Raw genomic sequence first — 22,360 nt, 5'->3', positions numbered from 1 at the left:
GCTGCCCTTCCTCTCTGCACTGCAAGAAACAGTAATTATCATAACTTGCTTTGACATTTTTCCCTACCATTTACAATTTCATATAATTTTTTCATATTCCTTCTCCCCTGCTTATTTTGTTTTCAAACTAAAGTGTCATAGTCTTTTTAGCCCCTGTGTGGAAGCCAAATCACCCAGGTTAAGGGCAAAAATGAAAACAGACTTACTAGCAAGCTTTTCACCATTTAAGTCCAGACTCACACTGAAAAGTAATTTTTTTTAAATTTCCAGCTTCATAGAATCATAGAATATGCTGAGTTGGAAGGGATCCACGAAGATCATCGACTCCATGTGGGACAACATAAACCATATATCTAAGAGTGTTGTCCAAACACTTCTTGAACACAGTTTGGAATACTGTATTTATTATCTTTCACTGGCATCTGTATAAAATCTTTTCACATTATCAGTAAAAAGATGTTGAAGCTGAATTCTCTAATCTGTCATGTCCACATTACCTAAAGGATTCATCAAAGGACAGAAGTTTGCCGGTGATGGCCTAAAGAATGATCATCAAAGAACTGGCATAAACTCAATGGGTCTAAAGCTCTGAAAGTAGCAGAGCTGTTTCTCCTGCCAGCCATCTGCTCTTGTGATGGCAGTCATTTGAGAAAACAGAATAAATATGCCTGAGAAGAAGGCAAGACGGGTTGCAAAGGGATGTCCAATGAGCTATGCTGATTTTCCACCTAACGTATATGGTCCTCTAGTGACTTCGTCATTGGCACGGGCTAGCACTCATCCCTGACAAGTTCCAGGGAGTTCTGATGACCTCCTTCCTCCCTATGACTTAGTAGTTGATAAGCCAATCTATTTTTCTAAATGCCACTCTGAAAGTCATTTGGGGCGAGGAATGTTAAGCTGGAATTTTCCTGGCCCTCAGTATATTTTGTCCATTCTATTAAGCATGGTGGTGGCATGCAAATGGGAGAAACCCAGCTCATCTACTCTACCCATAGAGCAGCTGCCTGTGAGACCCTATGAGAAGATAGCTCTTTAACAGTGCTCCTTGAAAGCTGGAGCATGCAAGGCGATACATTGAGGCAACAGAAGTCCTAGTTTTTCAAGATACTCAGGCACTCACTGCCAATGACATCATTAGCAGGTAGTTCTATAAATAATAGATTTATTATCCTAAATACTTCTGAAATCTGAAATTTTAACTCCCATGAAAGCATCCAAGACACCTTGTTATTTGGTCTTGTTATAGGGGACCCTATAAACAGGGCCTCTTTGCATAACAGAGTGTCTCACTGCTGGCTTACTCTCTAGGCTCCATTTGTGTCACAGCAAAGTGAGTCTCCAGAAACTGAGGGGCAGTTTGCCCTTCCACAGGGTTGTCTGGTAGGAGTGGTTGTCTTTCTGTAACACAGATAGGAAAAGCACATAGATCCACCTGATGTGCTACACCCTCATTTTACTGAGAAGGGGAGAGTCAGTGTGCAAGAACAGGGGATTTCACCGATATAAGGACAAAAACCAAGCTGAATACACAGCTCAGAGGGACAGCAGCTTCGGTATAATGTTCCACATTCTGGTATTTGTTGAGACAGGAATTATCCCGAACTGAAGGATATTTCCAGATCATCACTGTTAAACAGCAAGTGATAGGTACAATTATTACCTTCTTTTCTAACAGATACTTGCAATATGGACTCAGTGATTCATTATTTTCTTCCAATTATACTTCAATCATCATCTTATATGTGGTGACTAAGGATATTGGGCACCGTATCGCCTGGGAATTTGTTACAGAAAATTGGCCACTTCTAAGTGAAAGGTATGGTAAACAATCAGCTTTGGGTTCCCTTTATTTCTGTGGTTCTTTGGCTTCCTCCATCTTTATGTTAAAGCTGTAAAATCCATTTCCTTCCAGAGATGGCTTCTTTTGTAATGATTGATGCAATTCCTTAAGTATGCAGAGCAAGGTTTTCAGAAGATTCAGCTCTGATCAGGGCTTAAAGTCAAAGAAGAGCTCGTATCAGACATAGAATGCTTTAAAAATTAAGTCTGTTCATGACTGTTTCAGTTAAATTGTTAAATTTCCTGGAGAATCTGACTCTAGAAATTAGTTTATCCACTAGTGTTTCACAAGCGTGGGTGTAAAATGCTGGAGCAAGATTGTAAACTCCGTTCCAAAGAGAGTACAGAGAGAGGGGGGATTGGATATAATATGGGTTTACAAGCACTGCAAGGACCAACTACAGTATTATTCGCTGGCTTAAGTCTTATTTCCAGCCTACCTGCACTGATGCAAATAAACTGCAGGTGACCTTGGGCTACCTGTCTCGAGCAAAGCAAGCGTTTCGATGCCTGTTCGATGGCTCCCTCTCTCCTTAGCAATGGTGAAAAGCAGCAGGGCTGTGACAGAGTACATTGCTGCTGCCTGTGGTGGCAGAGTCCGCTGGGAGCCATTAGTGGCAACAGAACCAAGATCAGTCATCTGGGAGCATTCAAATGTGTATCCTTATTGCTAATGCTAAAAAAGGCAACTTGTTCCCTTACAAGGCTTTTTTTGTGTTCCATACTGATAAGAAATTTGCTGGGAAACGGACCTGTTACTTTAAAGCTAAAAGAATAGTGTAGGTATTCACTTACACGTCATCCTCAAGACACCAACAGAAACACCAAGTTGTTATAATCATTATTGGTTAGCCTTTCTAGCCCAGTTTGGCTGTATGGGCTCACGAGGATTATCTGTTTTAAGCAAAGAATTTGTGTTACCAAAGTATAAATACCAGATCTCACTGGGAAATTAAAATGAAGGGTAATGTGCTTCATCCTACTCAAATGTCCAAATTGAATGTTAATGTTATTTCTTTAAAGGAGGGAAAAGAATACACAATTGCAAACTTCAGCTTAGTTGTTATTTCCAATATGGTAAATAATAACTAAATAGTGGGAGTATTTTCAAATGAGATTAATTTTAGTATATTTGCTAACATGCTGTTCGAAGGACCTTTCTCTCAATTTTACAGGTATGGGAAGGAATTATTACATGATGTATTAAAAGTTATGGGAAGATTTGTCAATACAGATGTACAGATCCATGAGGTAAATAGCAGAAGCAGTTAATTTTAACTTTATTGCCAGTTTGTAAATACAGGTTTTTAAATCTCTTGTTTTTTAAAGAAATCATAGAATGTGCTGTATAGTGTTTCTGTGCTGAGACGTTGAGAAAAATGATACTTCCTCATCTGAGAAATAAACATATGAATATGTACACACAGCCCTGCAGTCTGTGTGTGCAGTTGGTTGTCAAGCATGGCATGAAAGTGATCCTTTGTGCAGGGATGGACGTTGTCCTGCTTTGTGTGGTTGCAGTGGACAAGGCTGCCTGCCCTCGTGCTGAAACAGACAACCTACACATGTGATACAGTTCTTTCCTTTTGACTTTGTGGCAGCCCAGATAAGCCCATGAACTTACAGTACTTTCTAATTGGGCTGCTGTACATCTGGAAAAAGGAGATGGGTTTTGGGAAACTTGCTAAAGGGTGGAAATCTGTGGGAGGTGGCTGTGGGCTGTCTTATTTTATTCCCCACAATAACTCACATTAGTGCCTGTGACAATAACTATCACTGCTCATTTCATACTCTTTTCTTGTTCTTTTGCCTCCAGTCCAAGTCTCCCCAGATTCTTTCCCAAAATATTATTTTATTTTCTCAACAGCCCAGCTTTTGTGCTGTCTGCCTGTGAACCACATCTCTGTGCCAGCCCTGAACTGGAAAAGGAAGGAAAATTTTGCTTCCCTTTTTTGCTGTTGATTGATGCCTGTGTACAGCAAGTAACTGAGAAGGGATGCTTAATTAGGAAAGCAATTCAGAGACTTAGTTCTTAAAATCAAAGAAATCTCTCTTCAACATTCATGAACCATAAGTTTTTCACCTTTTGTTCTTCAGGGACAAGTTAACTCCTTGGGATGGCAAAAGCAATAGCCCAGTGCCAGCCTTTAAATTAACCTTCAGGTTTGAAACTGAGTCACAATAAATATTATCAAAACTGTCTCATTTTCCTCTTTATAATCTCTCTGTAAGCATCACCTTTGCCCTGATGTCTACAGGAAATGTACCAAAAGTTTGGCTGCTGGCATGTTAGGTTGCTGGTTGTCATGCTGACATCAATCTCATTTCTCTTATTGTTTGTTTCCTGCTCCCCCCATTTTATTGCTTTGCTATTTTTCAGTCCTTTCCTGTCTGCTGCTTATTAGACTGAGGGGAAAAATGTCTTGTTCTGTGATTGTAGAACAGGCAGCATAAGAGGATTCTGCTAACCAACTAGTCCTAGACACTGTGTGGTACCACCAGTACTGGTGAAGCTGGCTGCATTTGAAATGATTTTTAGAGGGACGGCAAAAGGGCAGTTTCCTAGTGTGCAAAGAGCTTTCCCACCTTAGTGTAGATCAGTAAGCTTGTCCCATCCCCTCTTTAGTCTCTGCTGTCTCCCCCTTTTCTGTGTGCTTCTGTCTAAAACATCTGTCAGGTACACAGTTGCTTGCTGCAAGTGAAGTTACAGGAACTAAGCTCACGAGTTTATTTCTTCAGTTGCAGGTTTTTTATAATGCTACACTGGAAGAGGATGAGAGAGTGGCTGCTACTCTACTACTGGAGTTTACAAAATTTGAAAATACGGAAAGGAAAGACCTGCTACTCAAAGTTGCTGACTGGTTACGGAATAATGTCAATGATTGACTTGGAAACCAATTTCCGGTATATTTTAGAGTGTTATTCAATAGCATTTTGGTATTCATTTTAAGGTGTAATTAAAGATAAAGCACATTTTTATGAGTCCTGTGGTTGTCTTCCCCACTGGAAAGTCAGGCTAAAATAATTCACAAAGAACACAAAGACACAGCAAAAGAAATGGGAAATATATTTTCATATAATATCTAAGTTAATTTCCTACTGGATGAGTTGTTAGTAGGGATGCATTGCTAATAATAATGTAACAGATACAGTCCTAAATCCTTTGTTTTTTCTGAATATCAGAATGAAAGGTGTGGTACAAGTTTGTGGCAAAAACCTATGAGGAAGCTGGAAAAGTTTTATATTCTGTTTTGGTTACAATTTGTACTGTGACCTTGGGCAAGGCATTTAACCTGTCCCTATCCACTTCTGTGTAAATTGCGAAGAGGATAGTAATTTAGAACAGTGCTATGAAACAAACTTGAAAATGGCTTCAGAGCTGTAGGGAGGAATGACCATCTGATGGTCATTTTGTCCATGGCACAAGCGTGCAACTAGTCTGAACTAATCCCTATGGAACTTCACCAAGTGTTTCCATTCTTACTGCACTGAGATGCTCGCTGATGTAGACATAAGGTTCATCACCTTACTTAGGCAGCATTTCAGAGGTGACAGGCAGAATTCAGTCCATTAGTATTAGCAAACCATACTAGCTTGTGGTTGAAGAAGTATGGGATCCTTAGTCCATGCAATGTATTTATTTGTGGGGTAATAGTATTATGACAAAATCACTGTACTGGTGCTCAGGTTAACATAGAAAACAACGTATGTAGGAATGCAGGAGACACAGTAAGTTAAGAGTACTGCATTATGAGGAGACAAGGAATGAAAAACAGGCTTGTTCGTACAAAGAATTTTTCACTGGCACATTGAAGGAAAACATTGCCTTGTTGGCTGCAGTGAATCTCTTCTGGTCCCCATGGCTGCAAAGGAAAATGGTAACTATTTTGAGACTACCTGAGGATCCCTTTAGTGTATAGGAATTACCAACTGGTGCAGCCAAGTTTGTGCTGGAATTGTTTGACCTCTTTAGCATTTGATCCAGTTAAGGGTAGTGCCAAAGAAAATTGTATACATTCTTGATAGTCTTAATTAACTGATTGAGAGAGCAGAGGAAGTCATCAAGGCTGTGATGAGTTAGAGGGGGTTTGTTTCAGCATTTCCTGTGACTCCCACTAATCAGTTGCTAGCTCTGCATCCCTCATTGGATGGGCTAAGCAAAGCTCAAGAAAGTCACTGTTGCAGGATTTGTGGACTAAACTTCCCATAAAAATATTTTACCCCTAAGCCCAGTAGGTCCAAACCTCTGGGTAACCACTGAGTAACCACTCTTCCTTTCTAACCACCCTTCCTTATACTTTTGTTATCTTTTTCTCCTTTCTACTGAACAAAAATCTTAATTAGAAATGCCAACATATAAACAATTACTAAAACAATTTAAAATAAGTAGTTATTTTCAAATAATGGCTCCTGGCTAATCTGTGCCTCTTGGCTGACATTCTGCGTCACAGAATAGCAGCACAGGTTTTCATGGCAGAGGCAAATGGTGAAGGTGATTGCTACGCAAGCTGCCCAAGTAGGAGCGGATCTGAATCACTCCTGCTTCCAGGGTCCACACATTTGCACTTGGTGGCATGTAACATCAAGAGCTGTACAATGGCAGTTCTTGCTGCTGTTGAATTCAAGTTGAGAAGAGGTTTTGAGAGTAGCAACTGGGAGACGCAGCAAGGGAGGGAGAGGCGCATGGGAGGAATCCAGGGCAAGCTGGGAAAGCTGCTTTATTGCAAAGGGCATTGGGGTGAAAGGAAGTTCATTGAAAATGAGTATGAGGAGATGGATGGGACTTAGGAAATGAGCTTTTACAGCACCTACACAGACTGTGTAGGTGTTAACGGGGCATGTAATTGTGAAGATGTGTGTGTACAGGGCAATTTCCTGTGAGAGGAGGTGTGTCTCTGATAGACAGGATGCATGTAGTAGACCCTGATGGAAAAAAAAAGTAGGTATAATGGGAAAAGACCAGCTTTTTGCCTTAAGTCCTGCTCTCTTCTCTGAGAGTGTAGAAGTCAAAAAGTTACACTTGTTCTGCCTTTACAGCGTGCATGGGTGACAGGGCAGGAGACTTAGAGGAGATGGCAAAGATGGTGCCCTGGTTTCAGCCAGGATAGAGCTGGTTTTCTTCACAGAAGCCAGTGTGAGACTGTGTTTTGGATTTGGGATGAGGAACTGTTGATAATGTGCTGATGTTTTGGGTTGCTGCTGAGCAGTCAAGGACAGTCCAGCTTCTTGTGCTGGCCTGCCAGCGAGCAGGCTGGGGGTGCACGGGGAGCTGGGAGGGGACACAGCCGGGACAGCTGACCCAGACTGGCCAAAGAGATATTCCCTACCATACGACGTCATGCCCAGTACATAAACTGGAGTTGGCCGGGGGGGCGGAAATCGCTGCTCGGGGACGGGCTGTCGATCACGGGGTGGTGAGCAATTGCTGTATTGGGCATCACTTGTTCTTGTATATTCCTTTGTTGGTATTATCATTGTTGTTTCCTTCTTTCTTTCTGTCCTATTAAACTGTGTTTATCTCAACCCACAAGGTTTTTTTCCTAATTCTCTCCCCCACCCTACTGTGGGAGGGGGAGTGAGCGAGCGGCTGCGTGGTGCTTAGTTGCCGGCTGGGGCTAAACCACGACAGATGGCGAAGAGATTATGCAGTGGAAGGAGTGAGGGAGAATTAGGACCTCAGGAAGAGGCGGAGTGGTTACTCATAGTTGGAAAGAAATGGTTTGGACCTACAGGGCTTAGGGGTAAAATGTTGTTATGGGAAGTTTAGTCCAGAATAGTTGGGAAAGGAAGATGAAACGAGGTGAGAGGACCAGGGGTCCAAAGAAGAGACAGTATAAGAAAGCAGATGAGAGAAGCTGCAGGAGCGAGGGAAAATCCAAAGGGAATGAGGAGAATGGGGTAAAGAGGGAGAAGTTCAGACTCCTCTTCAGTGCATTGCTTGCCCTGCTTCCTTTCCCCAAAGAAACTCAACCTGAGGTATTTTGAAGGATTATATTGTATTCTTTCGGATCCTGTGTTTTTCATGTAGAACACGGCTGATATCTCCTCAGCTGTGTTCCTGTGCCAGCATTGGTCATCTGCAGTTCCTCACCAGTGTCCCTGCCCTGGAATAAGTTACCCACAGGCCTCAGTCGCCTTGGAGGCATCCTTCCTCTGGCATCAGTCACCTTCTCCCAGGTGTGCATCTCCAGCTGTGTATGCAACATCTGCCACCTATCTCCTCCAGTTTGTTTCTTTCATTTTCTCCTGCCCGCTACTCTCTTTCTTAAATGTGTTTCAGCAGTGATGCCATGTGTTCCCCTAAATGGTTGCAATTTTGGTGTGTGATGGGCTGTTTTTTGTCCATTTCTGAGCTGGCTGGACACAGCTGCTAGGGCACAGGGCAGTTCCTGGCCCACCACCAGCCTCCACTGCCTAAACCTTGACAGTGCTGATCAATACAGTCCCACAGTCTCCATTGCAGCTACCATCACCAGCTGCCCCACAGCACACAGCTTCCAGCATTCCTCCAAATGCCTGGCCCAGCACAGAAATCCTGTGTCAACACTTGTCCCCCTGCTGCCATGCACTCTCCTTGCCAGTTTTTCCACGACTGCAAGCCAAGCTGTTCCCAGTTGGGAGAAAGACTTCAGAGCTGTTTAAGTCAAGGTCCAAGAGCACCAGCCAACTGCTCCTCTGCACCTCCTGGCACAGCTGCCCCACTGCCCCACTCTGCCTGTGCCTCCTTTCCTCCCTGGCACCCTGAGCCTCCCAGGCAGGTGAGAAGAAAGCAGCTCGTTGTGGGGTCTGGGTGGTCAAGGTGTGAGCCCCATGCCACCTGGCTGCATTGATACACACACGGTTGAGGCAGGTGGAGCAGTCTGCTCCTTTCACGGTTGTTGTAAGCCCCAGAAGGGTGGGTGTGTGGTAGGGAAAGGGGTATGGGGGCTAAAGTGCCATAAATGAACAATGATGTGGCCTTGCCACATCCCCGTTGTGCAGTGCCTCAGAGAGGACAGAAAGAGCTATGACCTCTGCGTCCCCTGGCCCAGAGGTGCAGGGCCTCCTCCAGAGCCCAGGTGTGATGGACAGACCCAACTCCTTGACCAAACTAGTGGTAGTTTGGTTCAGGCTCCAAAGGCAGAAAAGTCCTAGGCCATAACCAGGGCAAGAACTTCTCTAGTTCCAACCTGTTCTCTTGAAAGCCCATACAGGAGCAGGGTGACATGGTAAGCATTGATGCATATGAGCCTGGAAACTGGAACACCGACCATGGGATTAACACAAGAATAGCAGGTGGTTCTTCCAAGACTCATTTGTCAAGGAAGAAAGGAATTTGTGGGTACAAGGAGTCTCATGCTTACGTTTTCCATTGCATGCAGTTTGACTGTGAGCCAACCACTTTGTTCCATAAAAATGACAGCCTAAGTGAGCCTTCTTTGAGCTCTCCCTGCTAAGCCGCTGGCTGCATGGCGGTGATCTCCCCTTGAGCTAGGATGCCTCTTAGGATTACGCCTTGATGCAGTGAGACTTCTTACCAACTGCAGATCTTTGGTAAGTGACTGATATTGTGCATAACCTTGTATTATAGTGCACTAAGACTCTGTATTAGTAACTTTGAATCATTATTATATGCTTTGTGCAGTAAGTAATAGAGTGAAGTTTGCCATCTGATAAGTATCTTACTTAAAAAAAAACACTGTTGCTGCTACCTTTGGAGGTCGTTCTTTAGGCAGCCAAAATCTCCCCCACGACAGAGGGACAATGGGCTTTGGTCTTTTGGGGGCCGTTGTCTGTCATTCTTTGCGATGGGACGTTCTGTGAGACAAGGACCTTAGCAGGGATGGTTGGCTGACCTTGGCCGGCTGTAGGATGCACATCGTGATGCTCTCCCACTCCTCAACAGGACACGGGGAGAAAATGAGATAAAAAACCTGGTGGGTTGAGATAAAGACAGAGAGATCGCCTACCAGGTACCGTCATGGACAAAACGGACTTGACTTAGGACTTACTGACAATTAAAATAGACTTGGATAGTGACAAAACCCAGAAATTAAAACACCACCTTTCCCTCATCCTCCCTCTTTCCCAGGCTCATCTTCACTCCCAACTCTTCCACTTCCTCCCCTCCAGCAGCCCAGCTGGAAGGAAGCACGCAGGTTCAGGTCAGTCCATAACCGCTCCTTTCTGCCGCTCCCTCATCACGCCGTTTCCCTGCCCCAGCGTGAAGTCCCTCACACAGGCCGCAGTTCCTCCGGGGAACATCCATCCACCTGCTCCACTGTGGCCTCTCCGGGGGCTGCCGGGGAGTCCATGCTCCAGTGTCCGCAGCACGCCTGCCTCACGGACCGCGCTGCTCGCACTGCTGTTTCTCACTTCATTTTTTTTTCCCCCTCACTCCCCTGCTGGCCTGGCAATTCCCCCCCTTTCTCAGCTAGGCTTTCCCAGAGGTGCCGCCAAGCTCGGCCGAGGGGCTGAGGCGCGTCCTGCCCCTGGCTGGAGCCGCCGTGACCGGCAGAGGACTGCGCCGGCCTCCGCCCGCCGCGCTGCCCTCAGCCCGCGCTGCCGGCGCCCGGACATCGCCGCTACACAGCGGGGGAACAACGCCTGAAGCGGGAACGTCGTTGTAACCTGTATGCGGCAGCAGGGACAGAAAAGGAGGAACAGCGAGGAAGGCGACTGCGGCGGTGAGCAGCCACCCGTGCCTGGAAGAGGAGGAGGGCGGGGACGCGGACCTCGCCTGCGAGACGCCCAGCTCCCGGCGGTAGCTCCGGGCCGTTGAGGGTGTGGGGAGGTGGGGTCAGACACCGCTGCCGCTCCTGAAACCGGCCGAGAGAACGGTCGCGCCACATCCTCGGCTAACGGGCTTGGTAATCACACAGCGGTGAGTAGGAGGAAGCGGCTGCTGTTGTGCCTCTCTTTTGCCCGTGTGGGAGACAGGGCGCTAAGGAAGCCATGAGGTGGCCTGTCAGCAGCTGGAGTGCCGGCCGAGACTTGCCGGGGCCCGGCCGGTCCACAGGCGGGATTTAGGTTCTGCTCTGGAGAAAGGTGTGTTGTGCTCCCCGTGTGCCTCACGCAAGCCTCTCACGGCCTCTCCGTGGCGTCTCGGCCGCTAAGTGAGCTCCCTGCCTCTCATGTGCTTTCTCCCTTGTCAGTTCCGTCCCCCACGACTTGCTGATTTGAACATCCAGAACGGGGAAAACAAGCAGCAGAAACACCTGATAAACCTGGCAGTTTAGAAAAAACGGGGGTGGGGGGAGGAGGAGGCTGGGGAAATGAATTACAAAACGGAGGGAATACCACTAAGACCTCACTCTGTGTTAACGTTTTAACAGGGAAATCATAGATCCCTGAGGAACTCTTTCCCAGAGGGATAAGTCCATTACAGATTAATTTTTAACACTGAAAAATGCATTATTTTTCTCTTCAGCTGCCCCGTTTGTACTGGCTGCAGGATGCTACTGAGTGCACTGCACGGCAGAGTGCCCTAAGATGTACATAGAGCAATCAGCCTGACATTGGATAATGGGCAGCAAGCTTAGAGAAACTTAATAAATCTGAAACCATTTCTCCGCTTCTCATGCACCCTACACCCTACAAATGGTAGGGACATTTGTATCATATCTCCCAAGGCGTATTTACAGCCACGTGCTCACTTGTCCCTGCAGGAACCATGAGGAGTTTCATACTAGAATCAATCTCTCTAAATGTCACCTAAGATTTTAACCTACACGTACAGCCTCACTTACTCATAGCCTAATACCACTCAGTAAAAACTATTGTGCATACATTGCAGGCTGCATGTTATCATGTATGCCATGACAAACAAATATCATAACTCATGCACAAACATTTCAGAAAAATCTCAGATACACATGTACAAGTATTAGCAAAATGGAAGGAGATAATAAGGTGGTTTAATTATAAATCTTGTATTTACAGAGTTAATAATTCCTGTGTTCCCCATTATGTAGAATATGGAGAAATCAAAAGAACATTGGAAAAAATATAGGAGAATGAAACAGGCTGTAGGTTTTTGTTTGTGGCTTGCTGTTGTATGAGTACCTTGGAGATTCTGATTTTTTTTTCCCTTGAGGGATTTCTGTTTTATTTTTCATGAAAAGGAAAACAGTCCATGGAACAAAATAGAAGTATGTATAGCAGCATTTAAATCACCTGGATGAGGTCTGTTGCTAGAACATTACATCAGCTTTTGGTTTTAGAAGTGTTTGGAGGGAAAGAAAATAGTGTGGTAAAATAAAAAATTTACTTGCCCTCGGACTGGGTTGGCAAATACCTCAGAGAATGGATGGATACAGCTGATGAAGATGAAAAGACCCATTGGACTATTTGTCTAAGCACGACAGGAGAATCTGTAAGACTTGGGAGTTTTGGATGTTTACTCGGATTTAGCTGTGTTCTAGGGAAGAGTAATGAAAGCCATAAGTGATTGCAGCATGCTGGAAATAGGCATCTGGAGGTATCAGGAGGAGCCTGAGTTGTCTCCACTAGTGCAACAAACAATCCTGAAAGGCAGTAAGCTGAACCATGAGGTTGCATTGTCACTGTAGCTATTGGGGAGCATATTTATTTGATGACTTTTGACTGTTGGAGATGGTGAAAAAATCCAGAACGTTTTGTCTAAAGAAGATTCCCTTACTACATCCATGTCCTAAAAATATCTCCATTTTTGTAAAATGCAGTAGTTATTACAGTTTTTTTGTTTACTTACCTTTGAGAAAAAAAAGCTCTAAGAAATACATTTGCCCTATGAACATGACACAGATGCAAGCAATAAATGAGGACTCTCATCCCAGTTTATATCACTTCTCTATTTCCACTCTTTGTGCTAAGCTGTAATTAATGAGATGGAAAGCATGAGGTCCTTTAAGACAGCTCCTGGCACTCTCTTCAGCCTGCTTCTCTGGGGAGCACTATTTTGATTATTTGTCTTCTGTTTCAGTCACTCTGGGGTTGATGTCATACTTCCACTATCAGAGGAATTGTGCAGCAGTAAACCTACACTGTACCAGCCCCTTCCTTTGGTAAGTACAATTTAAAAGAGAATCTCCTTTCTCTCTTGCTGTCTGCTATGAACTGAACATACACCCTTCAGAAGTGCAGGTTTTCAGAAAGTAAGTCTGTCAGATCTCTTCTGGCTATTGCATGACAACATGTGATGCATAAAATGCATGTGATTTTATAATTAACTCTTAGAATTTAGCTAAAGGTTCCCTCATGTACAGATATGGCAGAAAGGCTGTGGGTTTGGGAGGGAAAACTGATGAGGATTTGTTTTATTTTACTGGGAGGAGATGGGATTTGCTCCTGCAATTTCCTGTCACAGAATGGGCCATTGCTTTGTCACCATGTTTATCAGTTTTCTGGGAAATGAGCTGAGTTACAAGAGATGAGACCTATTTCGTCATCTGGTCTGTGTCTCCTGGCTGGCTTCAAGGTCATCTTCTAAACACACATGCACATTCAGGACTATGGGAGAAGGCATGGACTGGTTGGTAAGTGGCCTTTCCACATCTTCACGGCTCAGTCCATAGTTGATCCCGAGGAAGATTAATTTATTCTCATTCTTAATTTGGCTGGCACCAGATGTCCTATAGAGATTTCAAGATGCATATTTGAATGTGCCAAACCTGACTGCTGGTTGCTGAGCCCACAGACATCTCTGCAGAACTAAGCTATGAGGAGTATGGGACTATTGCAGTGGGGCAGTCTAATCCATGGGGGTATAGGGGGATTAAAGACATAGGGACAGCATCTTGTCTTGCCCTGCTGAAGGTGACGAACATGCTTAGAGATCTCAGCCAGAAAGTCTCCCACGGCATGAACAAATATAACTTGAAAAGAATGTGCGTTCACTCTGGCAAGCCCTGCAGAGATACTAGCTTTAGGCTGCTGAGATCAAGCAGTGTGAAGTAACTGGAATGCCGATCACCACATTTCACACCAGCTGAAACACTTAGCAGTGCAATCTGCAAGGATCATAAATAGGAATATTAAATTCTTGAAAGAGCAAGATACAGGAAAATATTTCACTTATTAAAATAATAAACAAATGCAGTTCCTTCCAAATCCCAACATCTTCTGAAACTGTTCTCTGAGCAGAAACACCTGTCTTTTGGATAAGACCAAATCTCTTTTAATATAACACAGCCTCTGATTTTCTTCCTCCCTTTATCTGCTCTTAGCCTTGTCAGCTGTGCCAAGGGTCTGTGTTGAAATTGCCAGTTCTCAGCCATATGCGATGGCCACAGTGGGATGTTGAGATGTGGATGATCACCTCCAGGAAGTACTTGCTGTATTCAAAAGTATGGGAGAACACAGGATTTGGTGGAGGAAGAGTGCAATTGAAGTCCTCAGAGTTTAAATTTTTATGGAAGAGACTACTATTCAGTGCAGTACCCTGGGTTATCACTACAGCCAGACCAAAAACAGTAAATGAAAAAACTCTGCTTAAGGACCAAGGATACTTTCCTTTGGATAATTAGGTTCTGCAGACTTGAGAGTGGATGTCTTGAGTCTCACCGTCCCACTCGTTCCCCTGTCCCCCTTCAGAACACACTGTCAGTCCTGTGAGTCTCACCAATTTGCACACTTCCCTAGCCACACTCTGCCTCATTTTTGAGTATCTTTCCTGGAGATTAAAATTTAACACTTTATCTTTACAACATATATGGAGACAGAAAAGTGCTACATTTTCTGTGCAGGATATTTTCACTGAGGTGCAAGATGCTTGTTCCTTTTCTGACAATATCTCACAAGTGGCTTCTGATTTTGGGTCTTGGGCTCCAGATAACTGCTACGACCTGTTTTCCAAAGGAGTCAAATATTTACATCATGAGAGGACGTGGGAATTCTGCATGCTTACACTGGTAGCTGCTAATGGCTGTTCTGCACCTGACCCCTGCACACTGTAATAAAAGCGGCATGGATGGTGGTGATGCATACTCATGAAGTGCTTTAACAATGGTGGATGCATGGTTGGGCACAATAGGAGGTGTAGGAAAGCAAATCCTTATCAGGACTCCAACTTGAGTGCAAATGAAGAGCAATACTCACTTTCTTTGGAGCAGTGGCCTTCATTCTGGTTTTATTTGTGCGTCCCTAGCAAATTTCTGGTAGGAAAGCAGGCTTCTCCATAGAGCAAATATTAATTGCCTGGTAATATCTTTCCTTTTTTAATCCTAGAGATACTCAAGTCCCAGGATTGAAACTGTTGCTGTGGAGCATCCCATTTTGAACAGTGTCACAATCTCAGTCACTCTTCAGGTCACTGAAGAGGAGACAGGGAAGCTCTCTCTGAAACAGGCTGAAGGCTATTCTTTTCACCTCTCAAAAAGTGTCCCCTCCCATCACTACAAGGTCTTTTCCTTCTCATTGCTATTGCCACTGTGGCAGTCGCCCTGCAAGAGAGGGAACTAAAGACCTGGACTCCTCTTCTGCTTCTTGTAGAAAGGTGCTGGCCCTTTGTCGGCAGTGGAATGAAGATCTTCTCTGGGACAGGGTTTGGGCAACAATCCTAAAGTGCAGGGTAACCTGGCAGAGACCACTGCACTACCTTTCAGAGGTAATGGGAGAAAGAGGGCAGCACCTGGGGAAGCATTGGGGGAACTCCAAAACAGCCTAAATATTTCTGATGGTATTCGGGGTTAAAGCCTGAGCCACTGGAACTGCATACATTGCATAAGAAGTTATGACTAAGCAGCTTCACAGGATGGGTAAGAAGAAGTAGCTAACATCCATCCGGAACAGTTGTCCCCACCATTTCTGTGGGACGGGGGAAGAGGTGATGGATGGCATTTGTAGGACAGACTCGCAGAACCCCCCATGCTCTGTGGGTGCTTTGTTAGCAGAGTGTGATGCACATTTTTTTCTATTAAACCTAAAAGCTACACATTCTATTTACACACAAAATCTCTTGCAAAGCTCAGGAGTGAGATTTAAAAGCCAAGAGGTTTCCTTTTAGTCCATTGGTTAAAGTCTTCAGGAAGAAAATTGTGGATCGGCAAGGAATAGCCGAGTTGCTATTGACACAGCTCTGACACACGCTTTGGGTGTCTGTGAATAATGTAAGAGAGCACGGCCAGGCCCTCCTGCTCCTACCAGCACCCATCGCGGCCGCTTTTTGGAGCCTTGCAAAAAGAACCCCAGCTAAGACAACAGCGTCACCTGCTGGTAAACGAAATGACTGCTCGTCGTCTTCATCTGCACTGCACATCGCCGATTGCTTTTATGTGTTCTGTGAAAATCTCACTTCTCACCTTTACATTATTGGTGACAATGCGGTGAAGCGGTGTCAGTAACAGATTCAGAGATGACAGCATTTCTTTCAATTTCTGTGTTATTTAAACACCAGAGATTTTCCGAGGCTTGCTTAATGAATAACAGAGTGGCTTTGGTGATGCAGTGTCCTGGTTTTGGCTGGGCTAGAGTTAATTTTCTTCCTAATAGCTGGTGTAGTGCTGTGTTTTGGATTTAGTATGAGAATAATGTTGGTAACACACTGATGTTTTTAGCTGTTGCTGGGCGGTGCTTATACTCAGTCAAGGACTTTACAGCTGCCTGTGCTCTGCCAGTGGGGAGATGTGTACAAGAAGCTGGGGAGGGGGCACAGCCAGGACGGCTGACCCAGGCTGGCCAAAGGGGTATTCCCCACCATCTTGCATCATGCTCAGTATATAAAATCTAAGTTGGCCAATTCTGTCCCCCATCCCACTTGGCGAGGGTGAGGGAAAGCAAGCAGCTGCGTGGTGCTTAGTTGCCGGCTGGGGCTCAACCATGACACACAGCTATTGTTTATGTTAGTTATATTTTTTTAATACAGTTTTAAAATCGAGGCTGATACCGAGCCACTTTTTGTTCTGCATTTGCTATTGGTTAAGAATATATAAAAGCTCAGTATGGATATCACCTGCTCACCTTAAAACCTTCACTTAGAAGTCTGTGGAGCTCACACTTCTGTGTATGTCTAATACATATGTATGTATGCATGTATTTCAGAGGGTGGTCAAATGAGTGCTCATGCAGAAGAAAACTGCAGGGAAAGCAATTCTGCCCAGGAAACATCTGCAGAAGGGAATGTCTGTTCTGCTAAGGACTGCTCAATAACACAAAAACAATTGGTATGACTTCTCCAGTACCATTTTTTTATTAAGATACTTACCACTGCCTTAAATTTCTTCCATAATGACAAAAATAAAAAGCTGGAGTCAACAGGGAAATATCAGTAATAACAACAATGAAATGACTCAACTTTGCAGTACAGTAATTTAGAGAGCTAAAAGCAATTCTGAGCTCAAATGAGATAGTAAGTAGGGAAATAGGAGAGTACTTTTAGAGGGAGGACTACCTCCATAGCTTATTAATTGTTTCCAACTTGAAATAGCATAATTTATGATCATGGACAATCATGGTGCTGAAGCATATTTTCTGCACAGAAAATCTACCCCCGACCCAAAAGCAGAAATATCTGAATAATATAGGTGCATGAGATTGCCCTATAGGTTTTCAGGAGGAGGCAAATGAAGATGCATGGTGTCAACCACTTTGTAAGTAAGTGCACTCAAGTGCACAGATATTTCTAAATCACTGTATCAGCAGATTGGACTGAACTGCCACTGCTTTCCCCATAAGAAGCAATGAGGGCACTCAGTTGGTGAAAAATTACTGTGGACTCTGAAAGGAATGACACCCTCCAGGGAAGCTGAGGGGTGGCAAGTCAGCTCCATTTATCTAAAAGGAAAAAAGCTAAATTTGTATGTACGTTTGTGCCTTTGCATTATGAGTGACAAGTGTGCATTCAATGTCCACAGCTACTGTCCAAAGAGAAATTTTTTGACACAACCCCCATGTTTGTTTGCATCAAGATTAGACACAACTGTCAACATACATGGGCTATGTGGAATGGCAATACACAGAGCTGATGTTTTAACCTCCAAAACTATTCAGCAGTTTTAGCTAATTGCAAACATGGATTCCATAAAATAGGCAAGAAGATGCTCTCTCCTATTTCTCAAAAACTGTGCTCAGTGTAGCTTCTTTATTTTTGTCTGTGCTTTTTTCATACTCTTCACTTGTGCAAATGCTTCCTGCCTGCCCTAATTGCTCCTCCAGACATTTTTCTTGCCTCCAGATTGTTTGGACAAAGATGGGTTCTAGGCATCTGAGGGAACAGTGAAGATAAGGGTGAATCCAACTGAGATGCTTACAGTCATAGTACTTATGGATTACATTATGGATAAAGTTGAAGAAAAAAAATACATGATTCTGCCTTCCACAAGACAGCTTTCAAACTCCATACCACTTGTACCGGAGTTATGTATTCAGCATCACGGTTGTTCCCTCTCCTGTCAGGATGCACAGTCAGTCAAAGAAATACTCAATTAACAGTTAGACAAGCAAACATTTTCACAATGTGATCTTATTTTAGGTAGAGTTTTGCTTCCTTTTCCTACCTTTGTTGTTTTAGGTTATCAAGAATATTAATTTTAATGTCATTTGAAGGCCAGTGAGGACATTTGAGGGCTAGTAAATATTTGTTCCAATTGTACTGATTATAAACTTTCTATTGTTTATTTATAGCAACAAGTCGAGAAACAATTAAAATGCTTAGCCTTTCAAAATCCAGGACCTCAGGTAGCTGACTTCAATCCTGAAACTAGAAAGCAGAAAAAGAAAGCGTGCATGTCACAGATGAAACAAGATTTATTTTATAAGCCCAAGTAAGATGTGCTGATTTACTACATATTTTACTTTTAAAAATGGCTGGTACGCTGTTTACTCAACATAAACGAAATTAATAACATAATTAATATTTTGCAGAGATATTTCTTACTACATATGAAAGCTCTGCTAACAAAACAAGCTTTTTCTGTGTGCCTAATAGAATTTTGATTTTATTCTTTGTCACACTTTCATTTTTAATAACAGTGGCTGTTGCAATTAGGATATAATGCTGGTATTTCATGACGATGTGAGTTTGTTAAAGAGGAAATATTTCTTCCAGGACAGATGTTTTCCACATTTGTTTGGTTTAGTCTTCAAACATGTTGAAGCATTCTCTGAGAATCACTTTTTCTTCTCTTTCGCAGAATTACAAAGAAGTATGACAAACACGGCAGGCTGCTTTGTAATAACGTTGATTTGTGTGATTGCCTGGAAAAGAACTGCCTGGGTTGCTTCTATCCTTGCCCCAAATGCAATTCAAACAAATGTGGACCAGAATGTCGCTGCAATCGGAAATGGGTTTATGACACAATTGAGACTGAATGTGGGAATGTGATCAGCATGTTGCCATTTTTAGTCCCTGACTGATTTTGTTGTGATAGCTTTTGCACCTGGGCAAAGTTCCTCATTCTTCACATTTTACTGAAGAAAATCTTGGCTTTATGAATTGCCTCTAGTGAACTGCTTGGCAGTGCTGCTTTTGCTTCTTTATTGCTGCTTAGCTAGCAGACTTTAACCTTCACCATTAAGTAAAAATACGCATTTCGTTCTTTCTCATCCTTGCGAGCTTTACTGAGGCATCTAGTCAGTCCTCTCTAAATCTGGGTTTTCTAAAACTGAAGGTATCTGGACTGCTGTAGGAGGACAATTTTCTTACCCTGGGAAGCTGAAGCACAATTACTTGTAATGAGTTTTCTTCTTGCTGATTTCTCTGCTTGTTCATTTACTCAGATGTGTAACACAGCTCGCTCTTCTGTGAATACTTTTCCAAGTGTCTTTTCCTTCTGATGCATTCATGTCTTGTATAGATGAGGCAGGAGTCATTTGAGATAAACACTGTTCTTCAAAACTAGGTCACCACTTTCTATGTCCCTCAGTATATAAAGCAAAGGAGAGTGGAAACAACTCTGCAATTCTTTCTTGCTGGCCAGGCGACAAGACTGAAACCAACATGTTCAGTGAGCATTTTATTTTTTTTTTACAGCATATGGTGAACTCAACCTTGATCATTATAATTATATAATTATATAGCTAGAGGTAAACAGATTGGATGTTTTTGCCTCTGGACAGAAAAGTCTCTTCAGTTCCAGGAGTTTCCTCTTCATGCAAGACATAACAGATTTCAAATACCATAACTTAAACCCAGTCTTTTTAGGAGGTAGGTGTTCTCATTCATGATGGGCACTCACAACCTTTTGAGTAATGAGAGTCCCTCTGGATCTTGAAGAGGGAAAGGCTGCAGATTGCCGCAGGCGATCTCCAGGAGCGTGCTGCTAGTGGGGGAATCATTCCCTGGGCCCAGGGCTTGTTTTTGAGGAGACTTTGAATATGGCACCATTTTCTCCCCTACAAGAGGCCATTCTCTGTGAACAAAGACCTCCTGCTCCAAGGCAGAGATATCTCCCCGTAGAAGAAACTACCTGGAGCAGATCCCAAGAACGCCTTAGCACCACAGTCTCCTTCTGACTCGATAACCTTGGAAAGATTTGTTGCTCCTCTCAACTAATGACACCTCAGTACTTAAGCTTGTAGCTTAAAAAACACCCAGCAACAGAAAACTTCATAGGAATATTCGCTATGGTGGTTACAACACTCTCTGCTTGGCAGTCCCATCAGGTGCTGTTCTCATATACCTCACTGGTCCCAAAGTATCCTTTGACTTGGTTGATGGTTGTACTTGATGATCTTGGTTGGTTTGATGATTGGACTTGATGATCTTAAAGGTCTTTTCCAACCTTAATAATTTTGTGATTCTGTGACTTGTGCCGGGAGTGCAAATAGCACACATCCTCTCTGAGCTCTGTTTCTTAAGGTAGGTGGAAATCCTGCCAACGTAGTCAGGGATTGGTTTCTTGTTACAGGTGTGCCACAGACGTATTCTGGACTTGACTGAATAAGCAGCTCTTCAAGAAGATGTATTGGGTCTGTGTTGCAAGGTTCTGGTAGCAGCAGGGCTGCAGGGGCAGCTTCTGTGAGAAGTTGCCAGAAGCTTCCCCTGTATCCGACAGAGCCAACGCCAGCGGCTCCAAGACAGACCTGCCTCTGGCCAAGGCCGAGCCCGTCAGCAACGGCGGCAGCACCTCTGGGGGAGCAGAGTTAAGAAGGGGGAAAAAACTGCTGTGCAACAGCAGCAGCTGGAGAGAGGAGTGACAATAAGTGAGAGGAAGAGCCCTGCAGCCCCCAGCCCAGAGCAGCAGGAGGGGCAGGAGGGGCTCCAGGTGCCGGAGCAGAGGGACCCCGGCAGCCCCTGGGGAAGCCCACGGGGAGGCCGGCTGTGCCCCTGCGGCCATAGAGCTCCACGGGGGAGCAGATCTGCACCCGCACCCGGGGAAGGCCCCACGCCGGAGCAGGGGGGTGCCCGAAGGAGGCCGTGACCCCGTGGGCAGCCCGCGCTGGGGCCGGCTCCTGGCAGGGCCTGTGGCCCTGTGGGAAGAGAGAGGGGCCCCGGCTGGAGCAGGTTTGCTCGCAGGACCTGGGACCCCGCGGGGGCCAGGCTGGAGCAGCCCGTTCCTGAAGGACGGCACCCGTCGGGGGACCCAGGCTGGAGCAGCCTGTTCCTGAAGGACGGCACCCGTGGGGGGACCCAGGCTGGAGCAGTTGGTGAAGAACTACAGCCCGTGGGAAGGACCCATGTTGGAGAAGTTGGTGGAGGGCTGCCTCCCATGGGAGGGACCCCACGCTGGAGCAGGGAAGAGTGTGAGAGTCCTGTCCCTGAGGAGGAAGGAGCAGCAGAGACAATGTGTGATGAACTGACCACAACCCCCGTTCCTCATCCCCCTGTGCTGCTGGGAGGAGGAGGTAGAAAATTGGGAGTGAAGTTGAGCCCAGGAAGAAGGGAGGGGTTGGGGGAAGGTGTTTTGATATTTAGTTTTTAGTTCTCATTACCCTACTCTGATTTGATTGGCTGTAAATTAAATTAATTTTCCCCAGGCTGAGTCTGTTTTGCTCGTGATGGTAATTGCCAATTGATCTCTCCCTGTCCTTATTTCGACCCTCAAGCTTTTGGTTATATTTTCTCTTCCCTGTCCAGATGAGAAAGGGTTTGACAGAACAGCTTTGGTGGGCACCTGGCATCCAGCCAGGGTCAACCCACCACAAAGATAAAGCTGATTTACAGGGACAGCAAGATGGCAGCCTTCCTTTGAAATAAGCTCAAGATCTGAAATGGGCAGGTTTGAGTTAGCTTAACTTTCTTTACACTTAAAGGCAAAAACCCAGATAGTTTCAAGTGGCTTCCTATGGTGAGGCTACATTTTTTGAGTAATGTGACTAAATCCAGATTGGTGTACATCTTTAGAATCCCAATATTGAATTATTTGGTGTTATTCTGTTGTTTTTAACATGGACTGTGCCTCTGTCACACTCACAGCTAAATGCGAAATATAAAAGAACTCCATCAAAAACAGACTTAGTGCAACCTTGAAAATATAGCACAAAACCTGAAAAAACAAGTGAGAGCCAAGATAAGGATAACGAAATAAGAGGATGTCACAGAAGTAGTTCTGCTGTGGTTTGAGACTGACTCTGTCATTGCAATTTCCCACAGTCCCAAATGAGCAGCTGACACGCCACAAGT

The 22,360-nt window shown here is 44.4% G+C and overlaps 2 protein-coding genes across 2 annotated transcripts in view; both read left to right on the top strand.

Annotated features, from left to right (window-relative positions):
- The window catches only part of LVRN (laeverin), a gene marked incomplete at both ends in the record, with an annotated part of 40,749 nt that extends 36,021 nt beyond the window's left edge, over positions 1 to 4,728 (top strand). The window contains 3 exons of the mRNA XM_082013104.1: positions 1,679 to 1,819; positions 3,018 to 3,093; positions 4,582 to 4,728. Coding sequence (XP_081869230.1) covers positions 1,679 to 1,819; positions 3,018 to 3,093; positions 4,582 to 4,728 — 364 coding nt within the window. The remainder of the gene's footprint in view (positions 1 to 1,678; positions 1,820 to 3,017; positions 3,094 to 4,581) is intronic.
- A 12,122-nt stretch (positions 4,729 to 16,850) lies between these two features.
- Positions 16,851 to 19,152, top strand: ARL14EPL (ARF like GTPase 14 effector protein like; the record flags this gene model as incomplete). Its single annotated transcript, XM_082013021.1, has 3 exons — positions 16,851 to 16,961; positions 18,421 to 18,560; positions 18,930 to 19,152. The coding sequence occupies 3 exons, from the start codon at positions 16,851 to 16,853 to the stop codon at positions 19,150 to 19,152; spliced, it is 474 nt and encodes a 157-aa protein (XP_081869147.1).
- Between the last annotated feature and the right edge of the window lie 3,208 nt (positions 19,153 to 22,360).

This window comes from Phaethon aethereus (assembly GCF_964289735.1).
Source record: "Phaethon aethereus genome assembly, chromosome: Z".
Classification (NCBI taxonomy): domain Eukaryota; kingdom Metazoa; phylum Chordata; class Aves; order Phaethontiformes; family Phaethontidae; genus Phaethon; species Phaethon aethereus.
The sequence above is the reverse complement of the archived record's forward strand: the minus strand, read 5'-3'. Positions and strand labels throughout refer to the sequence as shown.